Below are 20,757 nucleotides of genomic sequence, written 5' to 3' on the forward strand. Positions count from 1 at the left end.
TTAGAAATATGTGCCTTAAAAAAACATAAAATGATAAATATTCAAAAGATTACTTTAAAATTCAAGTTTAAATAATATGTTCATTATACTTATATTTGGAAAAAAAAAATGCTACAATTCTAAATTTATATAATTATTTAAAATTAATATAACATGTTACATGTGTTTCATGGAATTGGGATATACTTTTAAAAAAATATATATTCTTAGATATATTCAAATTAGTCAATCGATTATGGTTTTTTTTTTTTAAGTCATTTTAATAACATCTTCTTCACTCATATAGAATAGTATTTTATATGTGTGTGTATGTATATTGTTGTTGTTGCTTTTTTTTTTTTTTTTAGAATCACTATGTATAATTGTTGAATGCAAAATACATTATATGTTTCTTACATAAAATTTATAAAAATAGAAAATATTTTTAAATAACACATGCACTATTTAATTTACATTTTTTACATTGTAATCTTATAAAATAATTATTATATTACATTTTCCTTAGCATTGTCCAATAATAGTAAAAGCATTTTCCATTCTTTAAAAAAAAAAAAAAAAAAAAAAAAAAAAAAGAAGAAGAAACCCCCTGTAAAGACAAAGCTAAGGTCTAAAGCCTCTAAAGGGACCTGGAAAGTAGTCGAGTGCAATAGAGTTTTCATCACCAATGGCAATGGTATCTAAGAACTCTTGTCAAATGCAAACCAATCCCAAGTTGTCCTTTGCATCCTCCATAACCTTACTTCTCCAAACTCTAAATCCCCAAAGTCCTACACTCTCAAACCTTAATTCAGCTCCTCTGAACCACTTCTCACCTCAACTTAACCCAAACTTAGTCATCCAAGTCATCAAGAACCAGACCAACCCATACCATGCCCTTTTCTTCTTCAACTGGGCCTCCAACCTTAATCCTAACCCCAACAACTATCTCCACACCCACCATTGTTACTTGCCCATCACTGAGCTCCTCCTCTCTCACTCCCTCTTCTCCACTACCTTCTCACTCCTTCTAAGTTCCCACAAACTCTCCGACTTCATGTTAGGTAAGTTCATCAAAGCCTTCGGGGATCGTGGCAATATTAGGAGTGCAATTTATTGGTTTCACCAAGCAAAATTGATTGAAAATAGGCATTGTTTATTTTCCTATAATGCCATACTGGATGTGTTGGTAACAGCAAATAGGATTAATTTGGCCAAGGATTTCTATGATCAAATTGTGAAGGAAGGTGTGGTGAAACCGAACGTTTCCACTTATACCACAATGATTAAGGGGTTCTGTAAAATAGGTATGACTAAAAATGCAAAGAAGATGTTTGATGAAATGTCTTGTGAGCCTAATTTGATTACTTACAATACTATGATTAATGGCTTTGCATTGTTGGGAATTCTGACGAAGCTGTTAAGCATCTAAAGGAGATAGTTAGTCTTGGGATGAAAGCAGATGTGCAAGCATATGGAGTTGTTGTTAATGAGTATTGCAAGATAAGGAAACCAAATAAAAGCAATTTCCCTTTTGAAGGAGATGAATGCAAGATGCCTAAACCCAAGTGTCTGGAGTTTCAATATTGTGCTTAGGATTCTTGTGGAAAACGGGGAACTAGAAAAAGCTTTTCTTCTTTTAAAGCAAATGCCGCAAATGGGTTGCTCTCCAAACTTTCTTATCATATAGCACAATTATATGTAATCTTTGTAGGATGAGAGGTAAGATGCAAGACGTTGAAGAGGTTGTTAGTGACTTGCTTCAAAATGGTCACGACATTGATGCCACAATGTACAATTGCTTAATTAAAGGATATTGTGGGGATGGAAATGAGCAAATGGCAATGCGGGTTTTCTATGATACAATTAAGAAGAAATATGTCATTAGTGTGGAAAGCTTTTCGATTTTTGCCAAGGAGTTATGTGCAAAGGGAAAGGTTATTGAGGCCACGATGGTTTTTGAGGAGATGTGTTGGAGATGCTATATTTTTTATGTAAGTAGTTACAGAAGATTGTTAGACGAACAATTATGTTTATATGTGGATAAGCAACATCGAAGTATGCCCCTTGGTCACAATAAGTACAACAAAGAGGAAAATTCTTGAGCATGAAAAACATTGAAGTCTGTTCTTGCTCTTTAATCGTCTACTGATTCACTAACCTAAACATTAGAAGTTGACTTCACTTTCAACTGATTCCAAGAAAGAGTTGATTGGCATTGAGTTGTACATGAAGCTATACTGGAACATGCCATTCCTTGCCACGTACAATATAAGCAGTATTTTTACAATGAAAGAAACTCTAGCTTTCTATGTCTTATTTCATGGTTGGTGCTCAATTGTCTCTTAGCCTCAGATCCATAGGAGATCATACTAAGCTCTGATACTCATCAGTTGGTAATTGGCAATTTAAAACTATGACCATATGCTCGGACATCATGAGCACCATAAAAAATTGACATTTTGCTGCAACCAAGATTTTGATTCTTCTGCTCTCATCTTTGGATGGTTGCTCCATGTCCAAGAGGAATGACCTCAATGGCAACAACAATATGTTCCCATTAGGCCTACGAAGGAATTAGTTCTGCAAGTTGTATCCTACATGCCAATAGATACATGTATGTGTAGTGTTCCATGGGCAACAATCAATGATCCACTCTTGAGACTACTACTTGTAAGAACCAAATTGTGAATTTGTTTATTGAAATAGACGATTATTCCTTTCTTTGTATAGAACTTAAAGCCTTTTACATATGAGATTGTAATTTGTAGTTGTACCTGAGGAATAGATAATTTTTTTGTGGGGGCTTACAATAATAAAACACTTTAGTTTAGTTGGCAAAAAAGAAAACCAAGTAAAGTAGTTAGGTTAAGGAATCTGAACAAGTTGGACTTCATTTGGTAAAAAAGATGTCAATTTAAATTTTAAACTCATATGATGGATGGATTTAATTCTTGGGGGTGAAAATACTAGGCTAGCTTCATTGTTGTTGTTGACGGTAGAAAGGAGAGGAGAGTGGGTGATGAGAAGAAAAAAACCTTAAATTAAAATTTGAATCTCTCCTTCTGACACTCAAATCCCATGAAGTGTGTTTAATTCAACTGCAATGTGCAATCATTAGGATAATTCTAAACTCTGGGCATATATATGAGATGTTTTATCTTATCTCAGTTTATGGTATGGGATTGAATTCCAGGCAGCTTTCCTTGTTTTACGTTATTTGTACTTGCACATCATGACTGATTATGATTTTTGTTTTTTTTTTTTTTTATTCCCTAAACACTGATGAGTCTTACTCTTATATTAGAGTATTGAGACTATCAAATTGAATTAGTACTAGTATTTGTTTTTTATTTTTCCTAGTTACAAAGAAGAAGGAAGAATAGTATAAAAGCATTTAATGGGAGGAATATGAATATCCAGTCTGTTACTGTGTGGGCGATCGATATTCCTATCCTGGTCCTGGAGAGGAGAAGAGAAGAGAAGGGCCCAAACTATGAAGCTCTAGTAGAGAGGGCCACGCCCACACAAATTGATCACAATGCCAATCTGCGCGGGAGCTGTGGTCTCAACTTTATAGTTGACACCTTACTTGACCTGAGTTGTGAGTGAGTACATAATAATAAACTGGTCATCCGCGAAGAAAATATGAGAAAAAGCTAAACCTCCCTTTGAAGCACTAACCGGGTCCCATAGGTTGAAGTCACACTTATCTCTAATGAGGAAACCCAACACTTCCAAACACGTGATAAAAATATAAGGGGAAAGATGGTCTCTTTGCAGAATTACCCTAGGAGGATTGAAGGAATCCAAGGCACCCCCATTGAACAACACCTCTATGCTAGAAGTTGAAATCCAATTCGTAATGACCTTGCTTAACATAGGAGGAATATTGAAAAGGGCAAGAGTATCCCTTACAAAACTCCATTCAATCTTGTCATACGCCTTTTCTAGGTCGATTTTAATAGCCATGTAGCCTCTTTTCCCTTTCTTCAAATTTAGGGAGTGAAGCAACTCTTGAACAATAGTGGCAGGGTCTACTCCTTTTCGGCTCGGGACAAAAACCGCTTGCATAAGGGATATGATCTTCCCTAGGTTTGGTCTTAATCTAGCAACTATGACCTTTGAAATGATCTTATATATGGTATTACAAAGGTTGATAGGTCTATAGTTGCCAAGGGTATTCACCCTCGAGTGCTTGGGAATGAGGGTAATGAGAATCCTATTCAAATAGGTCGAAACAACTCTAGTCTCAAACACCTTCCTGACTGTCTTAATAATAGAATTCCCCATGAGCATCCAAAACCTTTGATAGAACCCTGCATGAATCCCATCTGAGCCAAGGGCTTTAAAGGCTTTTAAGGCCCAAAGACCATCCTTTATCTTTTGGGTTGAAACCGAGATAGCCAAACTTTGAGCTTCCTCATCCAAGAGCTTAACTTGACAATTCGAGATATCCCAAGTCCTTTTCTTAGACTCCTCCATCTCCGTGGTGTACCAATTCACATACCAATTCTTAATGTGATCAGCCACCTCTCTCTCTTCATCAATAAGATTTCCCACATTATCTCTGATGCGGGTGATTCTATTCCTTCTTCTACGATTAATGACAGAGGCATGAAAGAAAGTAGTATTACACTCACCCAACACCAGCCAGTTCAGCCTAGACTTCATAGCCCAAAATTCATTAATGAGCTCTTTAACTTTCCCATGTTCTAATCTCAAGGCTCTCTCCAACTCTAGGAGGGACTCACTAAGTCTTTCAGCTAAAGCTTTCTGAACCCCTTTTATTCTCGCTTCAATTCTCCTCCTTCTATTAAACAAGTTCCCAAAAACTTCCTTATTCCACCTTTTCGCAAAAGCCATGAAGGAGGTGACTACTATGTCTAGAGCCTAATCGTTCCTCCAGGCATCTCTAACAAGATTAGGGAAGTCAGGGTGAGAGAGCCATCCAGGTTGGAATCTGAACGATCTTACTAAACCTAACCCCATAGGTCTCTCTAAATTAAGAAGAATGGGGTTGTGGTCTGAGTTTACTTGAGTAAGGTGCTCAATAGTAGCCTCTAAGTATAGAAGTCTCCAACCTACATTACAAAATCCTCGGTCTAATCTTTATTGGATAAGGTTTGAAAAATTCCTTAAATTAGACCAAGTAAAATTTGGCCCAACAAATCCCATATCCATCATGCCACACTCATTAAGGCACTCCTGAAAAAGCCTGGCTCTATAAGCATTAACTGGTCTTCCACCCAACTTCTCCGCACTACTGAGGACTTCGTTAAAGCCCCCAACATGATCTAAGGCTAGTTATGAAGATCATTGACCAAGGTTAGATTATGCCACAACGTCCGTCTCTCAACTAACCTAGGACTAGCATATATAGCAGAAATAATCCAAGAGAGATTAGAAGAACTCACCTTGACAAGGGCATGAACTTCTTGTTCAGTAGAGGCAAGTTGTGTAATTTCCATTGCATCAAAATTCCAAAGCAACCAGATTCCTCCAGCATAGCCTATTGTATCAGCATGGATTGCACCATCAAAAGGAAATCTATCCATTATCACTTTCGCCTTATCGTCTCCAACCCTGGTTTCAGTAACAATCAATATTGTTAGTGAGTAATCTCGAACCAAATCCATCACAGAGCTAACAAAATTTGGGCTGATGGCTCTGCAGTTCCACACTATAATATTCATTGTAACATATTGATTAAGGGCGGGGCATCTATCTTGATAAGGCATTGTGCTCCCTTACGGGATCAAGCTCTATCCTATCTCTTTCAAACTGGCCTAAGTTTGCCCTTTCGACCTTGTAAGCATAGAGCCGTGTTTTTGGACACCCATCTCCCTCACTTGCGAGCTTATTAGGATCCAAAACTCCCTGACTGGCATACACACTTGGATCAATCTCGTGGTCCACATATTCTCGAACCAATTGGTTGCAATTGGTTACCCCTCCATTATTTTCCTCTCCTTTAAGTTCACTGGTTTGTCCAATGCGAACAAGACTAGTGTTGAAAAATCTTCTTGGTAGGTCCTCCATAGCATCATCTTTTCTTCCCGCTCCATTGGTAAATCCATTTTGAATCTCCACTAGGGATTTGGCCATAAGTGCCACGCTGGATCCGTGAAAAGGAGGAATCCCAGCTCTTGACTCGTTGGAGTGAGGGGAAAGATATTCCTCCACTCTTCCTTCTAATCCTCGTCGAACCATCCCCAGACCTCTGTTGGCTTTGCCCTTATTTGATCTATCACCACATTAGGTATTACGACGACCTCCCCTTGGCATTTGATCACCCAACATTACGAGTTCATCCACATTACTAATCTGTAGTGTTCTTCCATACCCGCCTCCACTCCAGATCTTCAAGATAGCTTGCTTAGATTTTGGTTGGGCTACACCCTGAGACAAGATTTTGATTTTTTTTCTTCTTTTGAGATCGAATAGACTTGACCCTGCTGTGTTTGGTAAGCCCTGTCATTTGCAGATTTGACATATCATTGAGCACATTATCCTTCAGAACGTCGTGGTCACTAACCTTCAAACTTGTGTTACTGTTAAACCTACTCTCACCATTCCCAATCTGCCTTCCAACTGTGATTAAATCTCTAGCCTTTTCCTCATTGCCCTTAAGCCCTACATTATTCCCATTATACGAAAGTCTTGGGTCCCTAATGTGGCATGGCCTCCTAACTTTCCCATATTTGTTCTGGTTGGACTAACCAAACTGGAGGAACTATTCCCACCAACTATAGTTGGTTCAACTGGCTTCATTCGTCTTGGACCTGCCTTCTTCTTGCAACAATGGAAGGGAATCTATTATTCATGTCCTGCGCGACTGTAGCTTTGCCAAATCGGTTTGGGACAAATTTATGATAGCTTTGGACATGCAAGATTTCTTTAGGCTTGACCTTGATGTGTGGCTAAAGCAAAACTTGAACTCTAAAACTCATAGAATAGATCTGATTCCTTGGAATGTTCTGTTTTCATTTGTGGTGTGGAATTTATGGATTCATAGAAATAATATTGCTTTCAAGGGAGTTAGGCCTAACCAGAATTTATGGTCTTCCACTACTTATGCTACTATTGAATGCATATTTTGTGTCGGTAAACCAGGCAAGGCGATGACGAGGGAAGTTAGGAGGGTCCGTTGGATGAGGTCGAGTAATGGATGGGTGAAGTTAAATACGGATGGCTTGTCCTTGGGCAACCTGAGTAGAGCCGGTGGAGGTGGTATGATCCATGATGCTAATAGAGGCTGGATAAAGGGCTTCACCCATAATATTGGGGTCTCTTCTAGCGTGGAGGCCGAGCTTTGGGCCCTTAGGGATGACCTATCATTGTGTTTATCTCTGAACATCCTTGTTGTTGAGATTGAGATAGATGCAAAGGTTGTGTTTGAATGGATTACTAATGGTAATAGAACTAATCTTAACCTCTCCTCCCTTATTATGGATTACAGGACTCTCTTCAGTCGCATTCCTCAAGTCAAGCTGCTTCATTGCTTCCGTGAAGCCAACAAGTACACCGATGCGCTAGCTAGGAAAGGGCCTTTTAGCTAGCAGGACTTTGTGATTTTTGATAGTCTACCTGTGGACATTTCGATGCTTTTGTATTATGATAGTATTGGCATGTATTATAAGAGGATTTGTCCTCAAACTTCTCTCCTCAATTAAGGGTTCTTAGGTTATGTTTGGATATCGCTTATTTTGCTGAAAACTAAAAACTGAAAACACTATAGCAAAATAATTTTTAAATATATGAATAGTACCGTGAAACCTATTTTAATAAAAGTTTTGTTAAAAAAAGAGGTTTGTGGGCCCCGTGAACAGTACACAGGACCCACTGGACAACCATAGAATGCGCTTCACAACCAAAAAAAGAAAAAAAAGAAAAGAAAAACGTCAGACGCAAGACGCTGGCGTTATAAGCTATACCCAAATGCTGCTTTAATATTATTCCTGGTTTACCAAAAAAAAGAAAAAAAAAATCAAAATCTACATATCATCCATTCATAATCATCATCAGGGTCCCACAAACCCACTATGTTACTATTATCTGTGGTGGGTCCTCCCTCGGCCGTGGCGAAATCTGAAGCTCAACCATTTGATTTGATAATCTGATCGAGCCCATTATTACTAAAAAAAAGCCCAATTTCAATTTTCTAACTCCAAAAATAAAATATGCAAAAATATCCGGATCCACCCCAAGTATTATGAAATCCGGTTAAGTAGATAATTTCAAATCCGTAAGAGAGAGAGAGAGGTCAAATATTTTCACACCTTTCCCTCCTTTTTGGTACTCTCTCTCCTCTTTCTCAGTCTGATAAATTTTCGATCTTTTCTTTCTTTCTTTCCCTCTTCTCTCTTCTCTTTCTGAAAGAAAAGAAAGAACGAAAGTGTTTGGAAATTCGATGGACGGCGGTGCAGCTTACAACCCACGTACGGTAGAGGAAGTGTTTAGGGATTTCAAGGGCCGCAGAGCTGGCATGATTAAAGCCCTTACCACTGGTCTCTCTCTCTCTCTCTCTCTCAAATGTTTTCTCTTTTTCTTATTTCTCATATTGAATTCGTTTCTACTTTATTTGTTGGTGCAGATGTTGATGACTTTTATCAGCAGTGTGATCCTGGTTAGTTAGGGTTCTCTCTCTCTCTCTCTCTCTGAAATTTTGTAAATTTATAGTAGCACTCATAATTTAATTATAGATCTACTCCCTCCTCATTCAACCAAATCTTTTCTTTTGATAATTCAATAGTTACAATTGATTTGAACCTTTAAAGTACCAAGGCTACATAATTTTCTTCCTTTTTATACCAACCAACCAACAACAATACCTTCCTTCATTTTCTACTATTCAATTTATGTTTTTCACACAATTATCTATCAATCATATACATACTATATTAGTATTACTAAGATTAAGACTAAGAGATGCTTTACTTGTTCAACCCTCTAAATTTAAATTACCATTATGTTATTTAAAATTAATTTGGAGGATTGTCGAATTATATGGCACTCCAACTTTAAAGTTAATCAAACTCTGTCTTTAATTATATTTTCAACTTCAACAACTATGTTTATACAAATAAATATAGCCACTCTGGATTTTTATCCAACCATAGCTTTGAAGTTTAATGGAAGTTGGATAAAATAAAATATGTTTACTTGAATTTCTTTGGGTACTGAGGATGCATCTTTGGAACTCCACTCCTCCCATATTAATGAATGATAGTCATATGTTACTTTTAACTAATAAGACTCTTACAAAGCAATGCTGCATACTGTAGGTATTTTGAGTGCCATACAGATACAGTACACCCATGCTGTGCACACCGCCCTGATTACCTATATATATTTTAGCAATCATTTCATTCTCTGGCTCTGGCTGGTAACATAATAATAAGCGAATATATGAAAAACCTTGTTTCTTTACAGAGAAAGAAAATCTTTGCCTTTATGGATATCCCGGTGAGCAGTGGGAAGTCAATTTACCTGCTGAAGAGGTGCCTCCAGAGCTTCCAGAGCCTGCACTAGGTATTAACTTTGCTAGAGATGGGATGCAAGAGAAGGACTGGTTATCCTTGGTTGCTGTCCACAGTGATGCTTGGTTACTTTCTGTGGCCTTTTATTTTGGTGCTAGGTTTGGATTTGATAAAGCCGATAGGTATGTGTTTCTCTTCATCCTCTTTCAGATGCTTTTTTTGACTTTAAAAGACAACTTTTATTTGTTAATAAGTTATTAGGATGTTTAATTTGGAAGTAAAATCTAGTCAGTCCCCCAAGGAACTTGAAACCTTGTTCTCACCTTTTATCCCACTCCCCAAGTAAGCTACCAAAAAAAAAAAAAAAAAAAAAAATGTCGGTCTTTATTTTTATTCAATTTTTTACTTCATACTATTGAGTCGTAGTATGTGTTTGGATTGGGATGAAAAATTAAAATTATTTTACTATTCAGCTTATTTTTGCTATTATTCATGGTCTTCACTGCACATTTTGGTACTATTCATGGGCTTTACTGTACTATTTCAACTAATTTTTATCTTTATCTACAGTACTTTCAGCAATAAGTTTTCAGTTTTAGCAAAATAAACGATATCCAAACACACCCGTAGTTTTATTATTTTTGTAATATATATATATTTGAACATTCATTAATGGGTCCTTTAATAGTTGATTTTATGATTTAATCTCTTGTTTTGTGTCACATAGAATGGTTAACTAGGGATTATGCTGTTTTAGTAATGTAGTATGTAAGCATTATAATCTGACAAATATCTGTACTTTGTGAATCTCAAATGCTATAATTGGACAAGAAAACTACTTACTGTAGCCCTCAAAACACTTGATTTTGCTGCTTCTTTAGGCCCCAAAAAAAAAAAAAATTTGCTGCATCTAGGTTATCTATACTACTATTTTAGGGGCTTCTCTTGTTTGGGACCCTTATTTCTTTGATTCAAAAAAGCCCTTATACCCCTATGTTTAAGTAGAGACAAAACTAAAAGACAATCCGGTCAAAATACAGCTATAATTCTCACTAAAACATTGCCTAAAAAATAGGGCCACTCTCTTTTTGATTTTCAAATTGCTTTATCCACTTATAAATTAGATTCTCAAAAATTATATATATATATATATATATAATAAAAACAGAGGTTTTTTTTTTTGGCTAAAAAAAAGCCTCATCGCACACGTGAAGTGTGTATGATGAGGCTAGTTACCTTGAAAGATTAGTCACAGCTGGTTGCAACTGATTGATCTAGTTCTGTTTGGAAAGAGTAAAGCCGGTGAAGACCTCATACAATCAGTCCCTTTCTTTTCCATTTTTTATTAAACATGTTTGATTTATTTTTCTGCCTGAATTTTTGCTCTGAAAATGTTGCAATAAGTGTTAACAAGATCTATAATGTTAAATGTTTTTCCTAAAACTAATTTAGGGAAGGTAGATGCTGATTGGAAAATAAATTGCAAATACAATGTAGCAATATCTGCTCTAATTTGTTTTTCAGCTCATTGGGACCCACCTTTTGATTATCCTTTATGTTCAAGTAGGATTACCTTTTAATTAAAAAATAAAATAACATAAAGTTTTATTCTTGTCCTTTGCTTTCTACATTGCCTGACTGAATTTCCTTATTCACTTGAATTTAGTGAAGTTATTTACCTGCATATATCTTATGAGAAAGAAATTTATTTTTGCTGAAAATTTAATGCATTTTTTTTTCCTCCTTTCTTTAACATAAACTATAAAGAGAGTCAATGTCTAGATTCGATTTAATGAATCTCTAGTCATGCTTGCAGCAGTTGTATCATGTTGACGGCAATACTGTATTTCATCAAGGTTGAAGGCCAGAAAAGGGGGACTGGTCTTATAAATTTCTCTATGCTCCAGGATGGGGAGCTTAGTCTTGCTAACATTGGTTTGCTCTGAAGTTCGCTAACTATGGCCCCAACTGCATTTTCTTGTGACCTTTTGTGGTTTCACCATTTTAGTGGTTGCTGCCTTTGAGGTTTTGTTATTTCATTATATAATAGATTGTTGTTATTTTGGTGCAGGAAACGCCTTTTTAATATGATAAATGATCTACCAACAATATTTGAGGTTGTGACAGGGACAGTCAAGAAACAAGTGAAGGAGAAGTCGGCAGTTTCAAATCACAGCAGCAACAAATCTAAATCGAACTCTAAGGTATGACACAACTTTGACATGCCCATTTTTTCATTGTCATTATGTAAGCCAAATAATTGGATGGGCGAATACTGTTTGGTGTGTTCCTATTTATCTGGAAAATTTCACATACATTATTACAAGGAAAATAATAATTAATTTCCATATGCATACAGATTTTGCAGAACAATTACCTAGCAGCCTTCCTGTTCTAATTTATAATGCTTTTGTTGCTTTGGCATATGCAGCGAGGTTCTGAATCTCAGGCCAAGTATTCAAAGACAGTTCAGTCAAAGGATGAGGACGAGGAAGGTTTGGAAGAGGAAGATGATGAGGAGCATGGAGAGACATTGTGCGGGGCTTGTGGAGAGAATTATGCAGCTGATGAGTTCTGGATTTGCTGTGATATCTGTGAGAAGTGGTTCCATGGGAAGTGTGTTAAGATCACCCCAGCAAGGGCTGAGCATATTAAGCAGTATAAATGCCCATCTTGCAGCAATAAGAGAGCCCGACCTTGATGCTGGGTGTATCTTCACTAGTTGTTTACTGTTAATTTAGTAGGTCAGGTTAATTCTTAGTCTTCTGTTTTAGGAAAGCTATCTTGAATATGATGTGTAGGCTGCTAATGTGCTGTTTAATTGATTATAAATTAGGGTATTTTTACTCGGTTGGGATTTAATTTTCCCCATGCCACCATGGAAAGACTTTGTTATGTATTTGCTTGAATTTACTTATGTTTATTGGATAATTAAGTTCTTTACTTTCATTTAGCTTATGTTGTGACTTGTAAATGTAATGTAGGATATTATTCTGTTTCTTAAAACCTAGCAGAAGGGGGAGAAAAGAAAAACTCAATCTCATGGATATGGCAAAGGTATAAGTCTATTCAGATCCCTCGTGCGGTTCTATTGGGAACCTCGGCTCCAATTCCAAGTTGTAGCCCGGCCCCACAAATGACAAATGGTCCTCTCTCACGTTTTCCGCATAAAGTTAGGAGCATCTGGCTTTAGAATAGCACACTGTTTCTGTTAGCAAAGCGGCCCATAGAAATTCATAATAATGGCTGAGGCGTAAGTAAATGGTCCATATATAGCAATGTGCTGTATTGTTACTTTGTATTGGCAAATGGGTTTTGCTTCTGCATATCAGCTGCTAGCGGGTTTGTATCCCTGCCTTGTCTGTCTATCACGTAATAAGACGTAAATCATTGCTCTCTACCTATTTTATATACTTTTGTCCGCCTATATAACTTGTTTTCTCTCTCTCTCTCTCTCTCATCCACATCCAAGAGTCAACAAGGATGCTAGAATCACTTCTCTGAGGGCTATGAATTTTACTGGTCTTGAGGAGTTAAACATGACTAATACCTCAAGTCAATATATAAACTTGGTATAAGATTTTGATAGGAAAAAGCACACACTCTATGGGCTCTAGTTTAGCAGCTTTTATTTGATGTCAAAGCCAAATCAATCTCATTAATCTACATCTCTCAGCAAATAAAAAAATAAAAAGTTTGTAATGCACAAATTTGTAAGTTCTCTTATTTATTTATTTTTTTTATTTTTTATGATCCAAACTGAAATTTAAATTAAGTGTTAGTTTGGATACTTTGTGTTTGTGAATGGGCTGCGTTTTTTGTGAGAGTTTCGTGCACTGTTCACAAGACCTACAAATACTTATTTTAACAAGTTTTTCTTTAAAACTAAGTTCTACGATACTATTTATATATTTAAAAATTATTTTACTATAATATTTTTCAATAATAAGTGGTATCTAACATTCATAAGACAGACTCAAAGAAAGCAAAATGTGAAATAACACGGGCTGAGCCACAGCCTATTTATGTACAAAAGATCCAATCTACTGTTATTAATAATATATCCGAATGAAGTTTGTCTTTTGTTAGTTGTAAATATTGTGTTGGGGGAGTAGAGCTCTGAATGCAGCAGCTCATTCTGCTGCTCTTAAAGCTGGTTACTGTTGTAATAACTGTAATCTGCCCCTTGCTATCCTGGAAGCTTGAAGGCTAGATTGTTATTCTGTTTCTGTTAATGAAGTTCCAGTTTACCTTTAAAAAAAAAAAAAAAAAAAAAAGCAATCATCTTTTTTAACGAAGTTGGTTCTTGGATTGGAGAGATAAAGAGGAAACGATTCCATTTACACTATTCATAGGAGGAATTTGGGGAATTAGAAAAGCTTACAGTGAACAGGAATAATTTCCAATCTCCACCCTAATGAAGAAAGCCCTAAAACAAAGTGGCAAAAGAGAGGAGAGAGAGGAATTTACATATAATCAGCATATTGGGAAGCAGCCAATCTTAGCTTAACTATAGCCAAAGGAAAAAAAAAATCCATTTGTAAAATTCAATCTAACAGCTGTATCTAGTCACGAAGTAAATCTCTGTTCTCTTCTTGCCTCTTGGTAGACATCCGTTTCAAAAACTCATAGGTAGTGATCATAGTTGTTGCAGACAAAGACATTGAAGCACACCTTGGAGCCAAACCCCTATAACAAGCTCTAAACCCACCTTCTTTGACCAAGTTCCTAACTGTTTGCACAACTGTAAGTGGCCTTCTCCGCCCATTTTCCTCTCCATCCAAAACCTGCAATCTTGTCTTAACTGTATCAAGCGGCATAGTAATTATAGCCGAAACCCCACTGGCCATAGCAGCACACAACCCTTGCACTGCCACCGTTGCTCTTGAATCCGGCCTAAAATTACACCCATTCCCATTGACCAAAGCATCCTCCTTTTTACCCATGTAGCAACCAAAACCACCCCAAATTAACCTATGTGCCACAGAGTAAGAAGCCCACCAAACCGCATTGGAAGGTGCATAAGTCAGTATGGAAATCCCAAATCCCCTATACAATCCTTTTAGCCCATCTGCACACACAATCTTCCGACACGCATCAATACCATTGTTATATTTGTTTGAGACATTGGGGATTATGTTCTTGCTGCTAGAGTCACAACCCTGCACCATTAGTCTTTGGCTCACAACATCAATTGGGGTCCAAACCAATTGAGCAGCCATGGCAGAGCTCAATCCAGCAGCAGCATTAGCAATAGCCGTGGCCGTGGTATCGGAGAAGCCTAATCGAACAGTGGCAGTCCCAACATTACTCTTGGTGACCTCAAGTGCAGTCATGTAAAGCGCTCGAGCTGGGATGGTACCCATCAAGGAGGTACCAAATCCTCTGTAGAAGCCTCTTAAGCCCTCGTGGCGCATAATGGCAAAGGACATCTTAAAGCAAGAAATGGGAGTGGGAGAAACCTGTTGCCGGGTTTTCAAAACGACTATTGGATAAAGAGCAGCCGATACACCAGAAAACAAAGCGGCACCCAGAAAGAAAAACTTTGATTTGTCAAGCATATGCCAATCAATATCAGCTGGAATATGAATCTCTGAAGCCGAATCATCCTCGGTTGCACTCAAGCTCATCTTCGCCACTTTGCTTTTTTTTTTTTTATGAAATATATTTACTCCAAAATCTCTCTCTCTCTCTCTCACCCAAACACAAAGTTTCTTCCTTTTTGGTCAAGACGAATAATTTTCAACTAGGTCTGACAAAAGCTTGATGGATTGAATCTTGGTCTAAGCTACTGGCGATCAAATTACACTACTTCAGAGAACATCAACAAGAAGAAAAACTGAAAATAAAGCAGTAAAGTTTGGTTTTCGGAGTGAGGAGGGAAATAGCATATAGATTGGTATAAAAAAAGAAGAAGATTAAAAGATAAGATTGAGATGGACTTACTATTTATGGTGTGTGTAGTGATCGACCGAGAAGCTACTTATGATAAGGTTATGGGGGTATTTGGGTTTTTTTTTTTTTCTTTTTACGCAAGGAGATTTGAGAACGAGCGTGGATTACCAAAAGTGGGTCGAACATTTGAAGCTAGAAGAAGTCGAATCAGAAGTGGTAGTTGTTCTTAATAGAGATTGATGGGCTCTGATCATGTTTTCTTCCGCTTCAACACTGAGAAAATCACACTCTTTGATGAAGGGAAACCCTTCAGATCCAAGGCAAATGAGAGAGAGAGCAGGGTATATGAATTATCTATCAAAAAGACAAAGAGGGCAGAAAGACAAAGTGAAGCAGACGAATATTAAATGGAGAGACTAGAGCAGAGAGTAGAGAGTAGAGAGTAGAGAGTAGAGAGAGCTTTAAAAAGATATTAGTGACAGAAAGAGAAAGATAGGACAGGAAGATTATGGATTTTAGCGAGGGTTTTGCGGATCGAGGTGATTAACACGTGTCACTAATCATGTTGATCACTTTTTCATTGTTCTGATCCTCTTTTTATTCCTATGGACTGCGTTGTTGTTCTTGTACTTTGCTCCCTCTGTTTTTCGGCACCAAGTTTTCTTTTTGATGAACACTCACAGTCGTGTCCGTTTCGTTTGCGTTTTGGATTCACGCGTCTGCGACTGGTTTTTTTTTTTTTTTTTTTTTTTTTTTTAATTTTTTTTTACGGGTTCCTATGGGACATAAACCATGTATTTAGGTAAATAAACAGTAAGAAATTATTTTTTATTATTTTTAATTTTCAATAAAATAAATGGTATTTAAACGATAATTTGCATCACGTTTGCATGTTTGTATTTTTGCTTTTTTTTTTTTACTAGCACCTCTTGCACTGTTCATAAGATATAAATAGTGTAAAGTTACTGTGTTTTCAACAGTAAACAGTAACTTAGAATTTTTTTTTTTATTATTTTCAGTAATAAATTTTTAGTTTTTAACAAAATAAGCGGTATCCAAACACACACGTATTTTTTCTTTTGGTAGAATATTTAAGACATATGATTATATATGATTTAAAATATACACTAATATTTATTTTTAAGTTGCTACTATGGATGTGGGGTGGCTCTATTGTTGCATTTTGTGTTGATTGTGCTTTCTCTCTCATTCTCAGAGTCTCATTCTAAAATAAATTACTACTTTTCAAAAAATAAAAATAAAAATAAAATTTTAATGTTAAAATAGCCTCTTCCTTTTTTTTAATAAAACTAATATGTTTGGCTTTTAGAATTGGTCCATGACTTTGTTTGAATTGGATTCAAATTTGTTGTTGTATTTGCATCAATGTTAAACTTGGTAAAATTATACACTTAAGAATGCTTGAAGAATTGCAAACTAAAGAAGCTTATTTGAGTGGGATTAAGGCTCACCCAAGCGGGATACTAAAGTTGGCTCTAGTGATAAAGCATGCTCAATCGAATCACTTAAATATTTAAAGGCTCGCTTGTCCCTTGCTTGAAGCTCACTCAAGTGAGGTTGCGAAAGACAAAAACCTTGTTTTGTCTTTAACCTCAAATTGTACACTTAGAAGGTGTTTGATTAGAAGAAAAAAGTGATATTTTGTGTATTCATTTTCAATTTTTTGTGGAATCCACCCCAAAAAAAAAAAAAATGGTTGGGTATGCAAATTTGTATTCAGTATTCTTTTTCAGAATCCAAAAAATGCGAATTTGAATACAAAATATGAAAACAACTTTTAGCATTTTCATTTTCAGCAAAAATGAACATAATGTAATTTTTGTAATAAACTCGAAATTTGTGACCCCGCACTTAGCTGTATTTCACTCCACCAATGTCTCTCTCTCTCTCTCTTTGCTCCCAAAATCAAAAACCATGATAACAATTTCTCTCTCTCTACTAGACAAGAATGTTCTCTCTATTTTTGGTAAGATCTTTTGTTTTTTCTCTCTCTTTGGCTAGATAACATTGGTTTGGGTTTTCTTTTTTGGCACTATGCCAATTGGGGTTGGTGGTGGTGAATCCAAGTTGTGGTTTTGTTTTCTCTCTTTTTGGCTAAATCAACATTGGTTGGGTTTTTCTTTTTTGGCACTAAGCCGATTAGGTTTGGTGATGATGAATCCAAGTTGTGGTTGTGATTGTGGGTTTGGTGGTGGGTGTCGGTGTGGTGATTTGTTTGGGTTTTGATTTGGGTTTGGGGGTGGGTTTGGCTATGGATGTTTATTTCTCTATCTTCTCCACTCTCTCTGGGTGGTTGTGGAGTGGCTTTGTGTATATGGGTTTGAATTTGGTGGTGGTGATGAGGTAGGTTTTGATCAGCTGTGGTGGTGATAGAGGTGGGACTATGCTCTTCTACACTCTTTCTATTTCTATTTGATGGTGGATCCTTGGTTGTGTGGTGTTTGTTTTTGGGCATATTTGCTTTGACTTGGGCTAGTTTGTAGGAGGGAAGTGGTTTCTAGTGGGAGGGATAACTACAAAAAGCTTCCTTTGTGTATGTATCTGTTAGGTTTGTCAAAAAAAAAAAAAAAAAAAGGAAGATAGTAGCTGAAAATTAATGCCAAAAAAAAAAAAAAAAAAAAGAGTTGGAAACAAAAAATGGGTATAAGATTTGAGTAAAGAAAATGAATACACACCTAACGCAAACCAAACAGGCCTTATATATAGCACCTTAGACTTGATTCTTTTTACAAATTGAAAGGATGAATACTTGAAGTTGTTGAGAGAAAAAAAATCCATGCTTTATTCCTTGCTTTATTGAAAAACCATTGATGATTTATTTTTAAAACCATTGGAAAACCAATGCTTGAGAGTTTGAAACCGCATAATTTATTTTACAGTGAGGCTTATAGGAGAAAATACTTCAATGAGGTACCTTGAGGTTCATTGTAGAAAATTTTTAAAAGTTACTATAACTTTTGAATAAAGTTGTGGTGTGCCTTTGTGTTAGAACTTCTTTTCCTCTTTCTTGTGTGTGTTTGTTTATAAAAAACAAAAAATACTTTGAGGGTGCGCTAGAGGTTTTGGTTCATTAAGAAAATGTGTTGTTCATAAAAGGATTTATATCGAAGAAGTTATTGGGGTGACATCAACAAGTTGCCTACTAGGTTGTAGACTATAGTCACAAAGGTTTTGTGAATAATTTGTAAACTTTTTTTTTAATAGTGGATGGTCTAAGGTTAATATCGAAGTGGTTTTTTTTTTTTTTTTTTTGGCTGAAATTTTTCATCAGTTTTCCACTTTGCTACCAAATTGTTGCATTTTATTTCTTTTATACTTATTATATTATGATTTTATATATGCTCTGCAGTTAATATAATTATCTGTGATGAAGCGTGACTTCGTCAGTAGAATTGAACGTGCCCAGATGGATCCAAATTCTCGCCTGGATACCTGCGTAAATGAAAAGACTGCTCCTTTGAGGGTGGTCACTGGTGTGGTGTCTGCCACAACGTCTCCGATGCCGAAGTCAGAACAGGAAAATGTTTTGTAAAATGAAACAGAATAACAAGATAACAATGAGTGTTTCTTAGAGTGTCTATGTATCTTGTGTTGGCAATGTGAGGGCTTTATATATGTTGCCTTGGATTCTAGCCGTTGTGGTTGTTAATGCCTTTCTTGGTAACGCTTTCTGCCTAGTAATGGGGCTTCAATATCCTCTCAACGGTCTGTATAGGTGGTTTTGTAACCGTTCGAGACATTATTGGAGGCATTGAATGGTCCTGCTATTCTCGTCAGTGACGTGGGCACTTGTTTGGGCTCGTCTTAGGGAATGACCTCGTCTGTCTTATTTGGTTTGTCTCTAGTTGATTTCGTCAATCCCATCAGCTGCCCCCGGATTTTGTGGTCATCGTGACATGTCATGAGGACCATAGAAGATGAAAGGCTTTTTTTTTTTTTTTTTTTTTTTTTTTTTTTACTGTAAGCAACTCTGGGGATTTCGCGCCGCATTAAATGCGTAGTGGTGGCGCTCCATAGGTCGTGACCACGTGGCACGTCCCGGTTGGTGGAGTTAATGCTCCAATTTGTGGGACTATTGGGTTTCCCGCTAGTTTCCAGTTGTTTTGAGCCTTGATTTGAAACTTCTCCTCTTCTCATTTCTTTCACTTTTCTCAAAAAACTTCCAATCATTGTTCTGAGCGCTTTCCTTGCTAACTTCTGCTCTGCAACTCTTCTCTAGACCGGTGTACTGCGCGGTGGTGCTTTTCGTTTCCTTTTTTTCTGAGGTACGTTTTTCTTCTTTCTTTCTACTTTTTTCTTTTTTCCGGTGTAGGCATAAACTATGGTAATTTTATGATTTTGTCTCCCTTTCCTTTTGTGTTTGTTTTGGATTTATTGGGGGTTTAGCTTGCATCTTTTCCCTTTGTGCTTTGTCTGTCTTTCCATGGTTAGTAGCTCTGAAGTTAGGATAGCTTGCCCCTCAATTTCTTTCCTCTTCGCCCGCTTAGAGGGGTCTTTGGGCGTTTTCCCACACCTTGAGAACTTTGTTTTTGAGGGTAACAGTTTGGGCGTTGCATTGGTCAATCTATTGCCTTTGCTTCGTCAATTGATTGATTGGTTCAAGGGTTTAGTGAGAGAGCAGGAGACGATGTCTGAAGTTAGGTCTAGCGAACTCGAGACTGGGTTATTGTCCAGTGGTGACCCAGTGGAGGGAGATATTGCCGTCTCTATCCCTCATGAGGATAGGGCTTTCCACGCCCTCAAGGAGGAGTGCGGGCTGGACGCTGATACGTTAAGTAGATTTAAGAATAGATTCCAATTCCCGAAGCTTCGCTTGCCCAGTGAAGAGGATTGGGCCTGTCACTTCTTCCCTGGGGAGGTATGCTTTTATGAGTCTGCCTTCGTCTGTGGGTTGAGGTTTCCTGTCCACCCTTTCCTCATGGAGCTCTTGGATCGTTTTGGTATTGCTCTAGAGTAGCTTATGCCAAATTCATGGAGGATAGTGGTCAGTTCTATGGGGATATGGCTAGTCGCTAATGACGGGGATATGCTTAGGGTAGACGAGCTTATGTACCTTTATTGCCTGAGAGAGTCTAAGGAGCACGGGTACTATGAATTGGTGCCCTGGGAACGGAGAACTAGGATCGTCAAGGGTTTACCTTCGTCTTTCAGGTATTGGAAGTCCAGGTTTTTCTTTGTGTCTGGGGATGATTTTGAGACTCCCTCTAGGGAGGTTTGGGGTGAACTCCCGAGGTTGCATCGACGGTGGGGAACCCTGACCTTAGGTGCATCATTATTTCTTTCTTGTTATTTGAGCTTTGTTGCGTTTGCCATTCTTGCTACTGATTCCTTTTCCTCTTGTTTTGCGCAGTTAAGAGACGGCCCAAACTTAAGAGTAGGTATA

General features: G+C 37.1%; 2 protein-coding genes and 1 pseudogene across 3 annotated transcripts; 2 read left to right on the forward strand and 1 right to left on the reverse strand.

Annotated features, from left to right (window-relative positions):
* Positions 1 to 664: 664 nt before the first annotated feature.
* On the forward strand, positions 665 to 2,081 carry LOC126716151 (pentatricopeptide repeat-containing protein At4g11690-like; annotated as a pseudogene).
* Positions 2,082 to 8,226: 6,145 nt separating this feature from the next.
* Positions 8,227 to 12,411, forward strand: LOC126707674 (PHD finger protein ALFIN-LIKE 4). The gene is made up of 5 exons (XM_050407502.1): positions 8,227 to 8,486; positions 8,573 to 8,605; positions 9,412 to 9,640; positions 11,530 to 11,662; positions 11,890 to 12,411. The coding sequence occupies exons 1-5, from the start codon at positions 8,390 to 8,392 to the stop codon at positions 12,157 to 12,159; spliced, it is 762 nt and encodes a 253-aa protein (XP_050263459.1). The 5' UTR covers positions 8,227 to 8,389; the 3' UTR covers positions 12,160 to 12,411.
* Positions 12,412 to 13,769: 1,358 nt separating this feature from the next.
* Positions 13,770 to 15,808, reverse strand: LOC126707683 (uncharacterized). Of its 2 annotated transcripts, none has more exons than XM_050407521.1 (2): positions 15,405 to 15,808; positions 13,770 to 15,249 (listed from the first exon to the last, which is right to left on the reverse strand). In XM_050407521.1, exon 2 carries the CDS (start codon positions 15,086 to 15,088, stop codon positions 14,024 to 14,026), a length of 1,065 nt encoding a protein of 354 aa, XP_050263478.1. In that variant the 5' UTR covers positions 15,089 to 15,249; positions 15,405 to 15,808; the 3' UTR covers positions 13,770 to 14,023. The 2 variants fall into 2 exon arrangements, with proteins under 2 accessions (XP_050263478.1, XP_050263470.1); XM_050407513.1 differs by having other exon boundaries at positions 13,770 to 15,297.
* Between the last annotated feature and the right edge of the window lie 4,949 nt (positions 15,809 to 20,757).

The sequence above is a fragment of the Quercus robur genome, chromosome 2, assembly GCF_932294415.1.
Source record: "Quercus robur chromosome 2, dhQueRobu3.1, whole genome shotgun sequence".
NCBI classification, from domain to species: Eukaryota; Viridiplantae; Streptophyta; class Magnoliopsida; order Fagales; family Fagaceae; genus Quercus; species Quercus robur.

Excerpts from the sequence above, each read along its gene's own strand:
- LOC126707674 (XM_050407502.1), top strand. The coding sequence starts at position 8,390 with ATGGACGGCGGTGCAGCTTACAACCCACGTACGGTAGAGGAAGTGTTT. Across the intron at positions 8,487-8,572 it reads GATTAAAGCCCTTACCACTG|ATGTTGATGACTTTTATCAG; the intron begins GTCTCTCTCTCT and ends TTGTTGGTGCAG. Across the intron at positions 9,641-11,529 it reads GGATTTGATAAAGCCGATAG|GAAACGCCTTTTTAATATGA; the intron begins GTATGTGTTTCT and ends ATTTTGGTGCAG.
- LOC126707683 (XM_050407521.1), bottom strand. The coding sequence starts at position 15,088 with ATGAGCTTGAGTGCAACCGAGGATGATTCGGCTTCAGAGATTCATATT.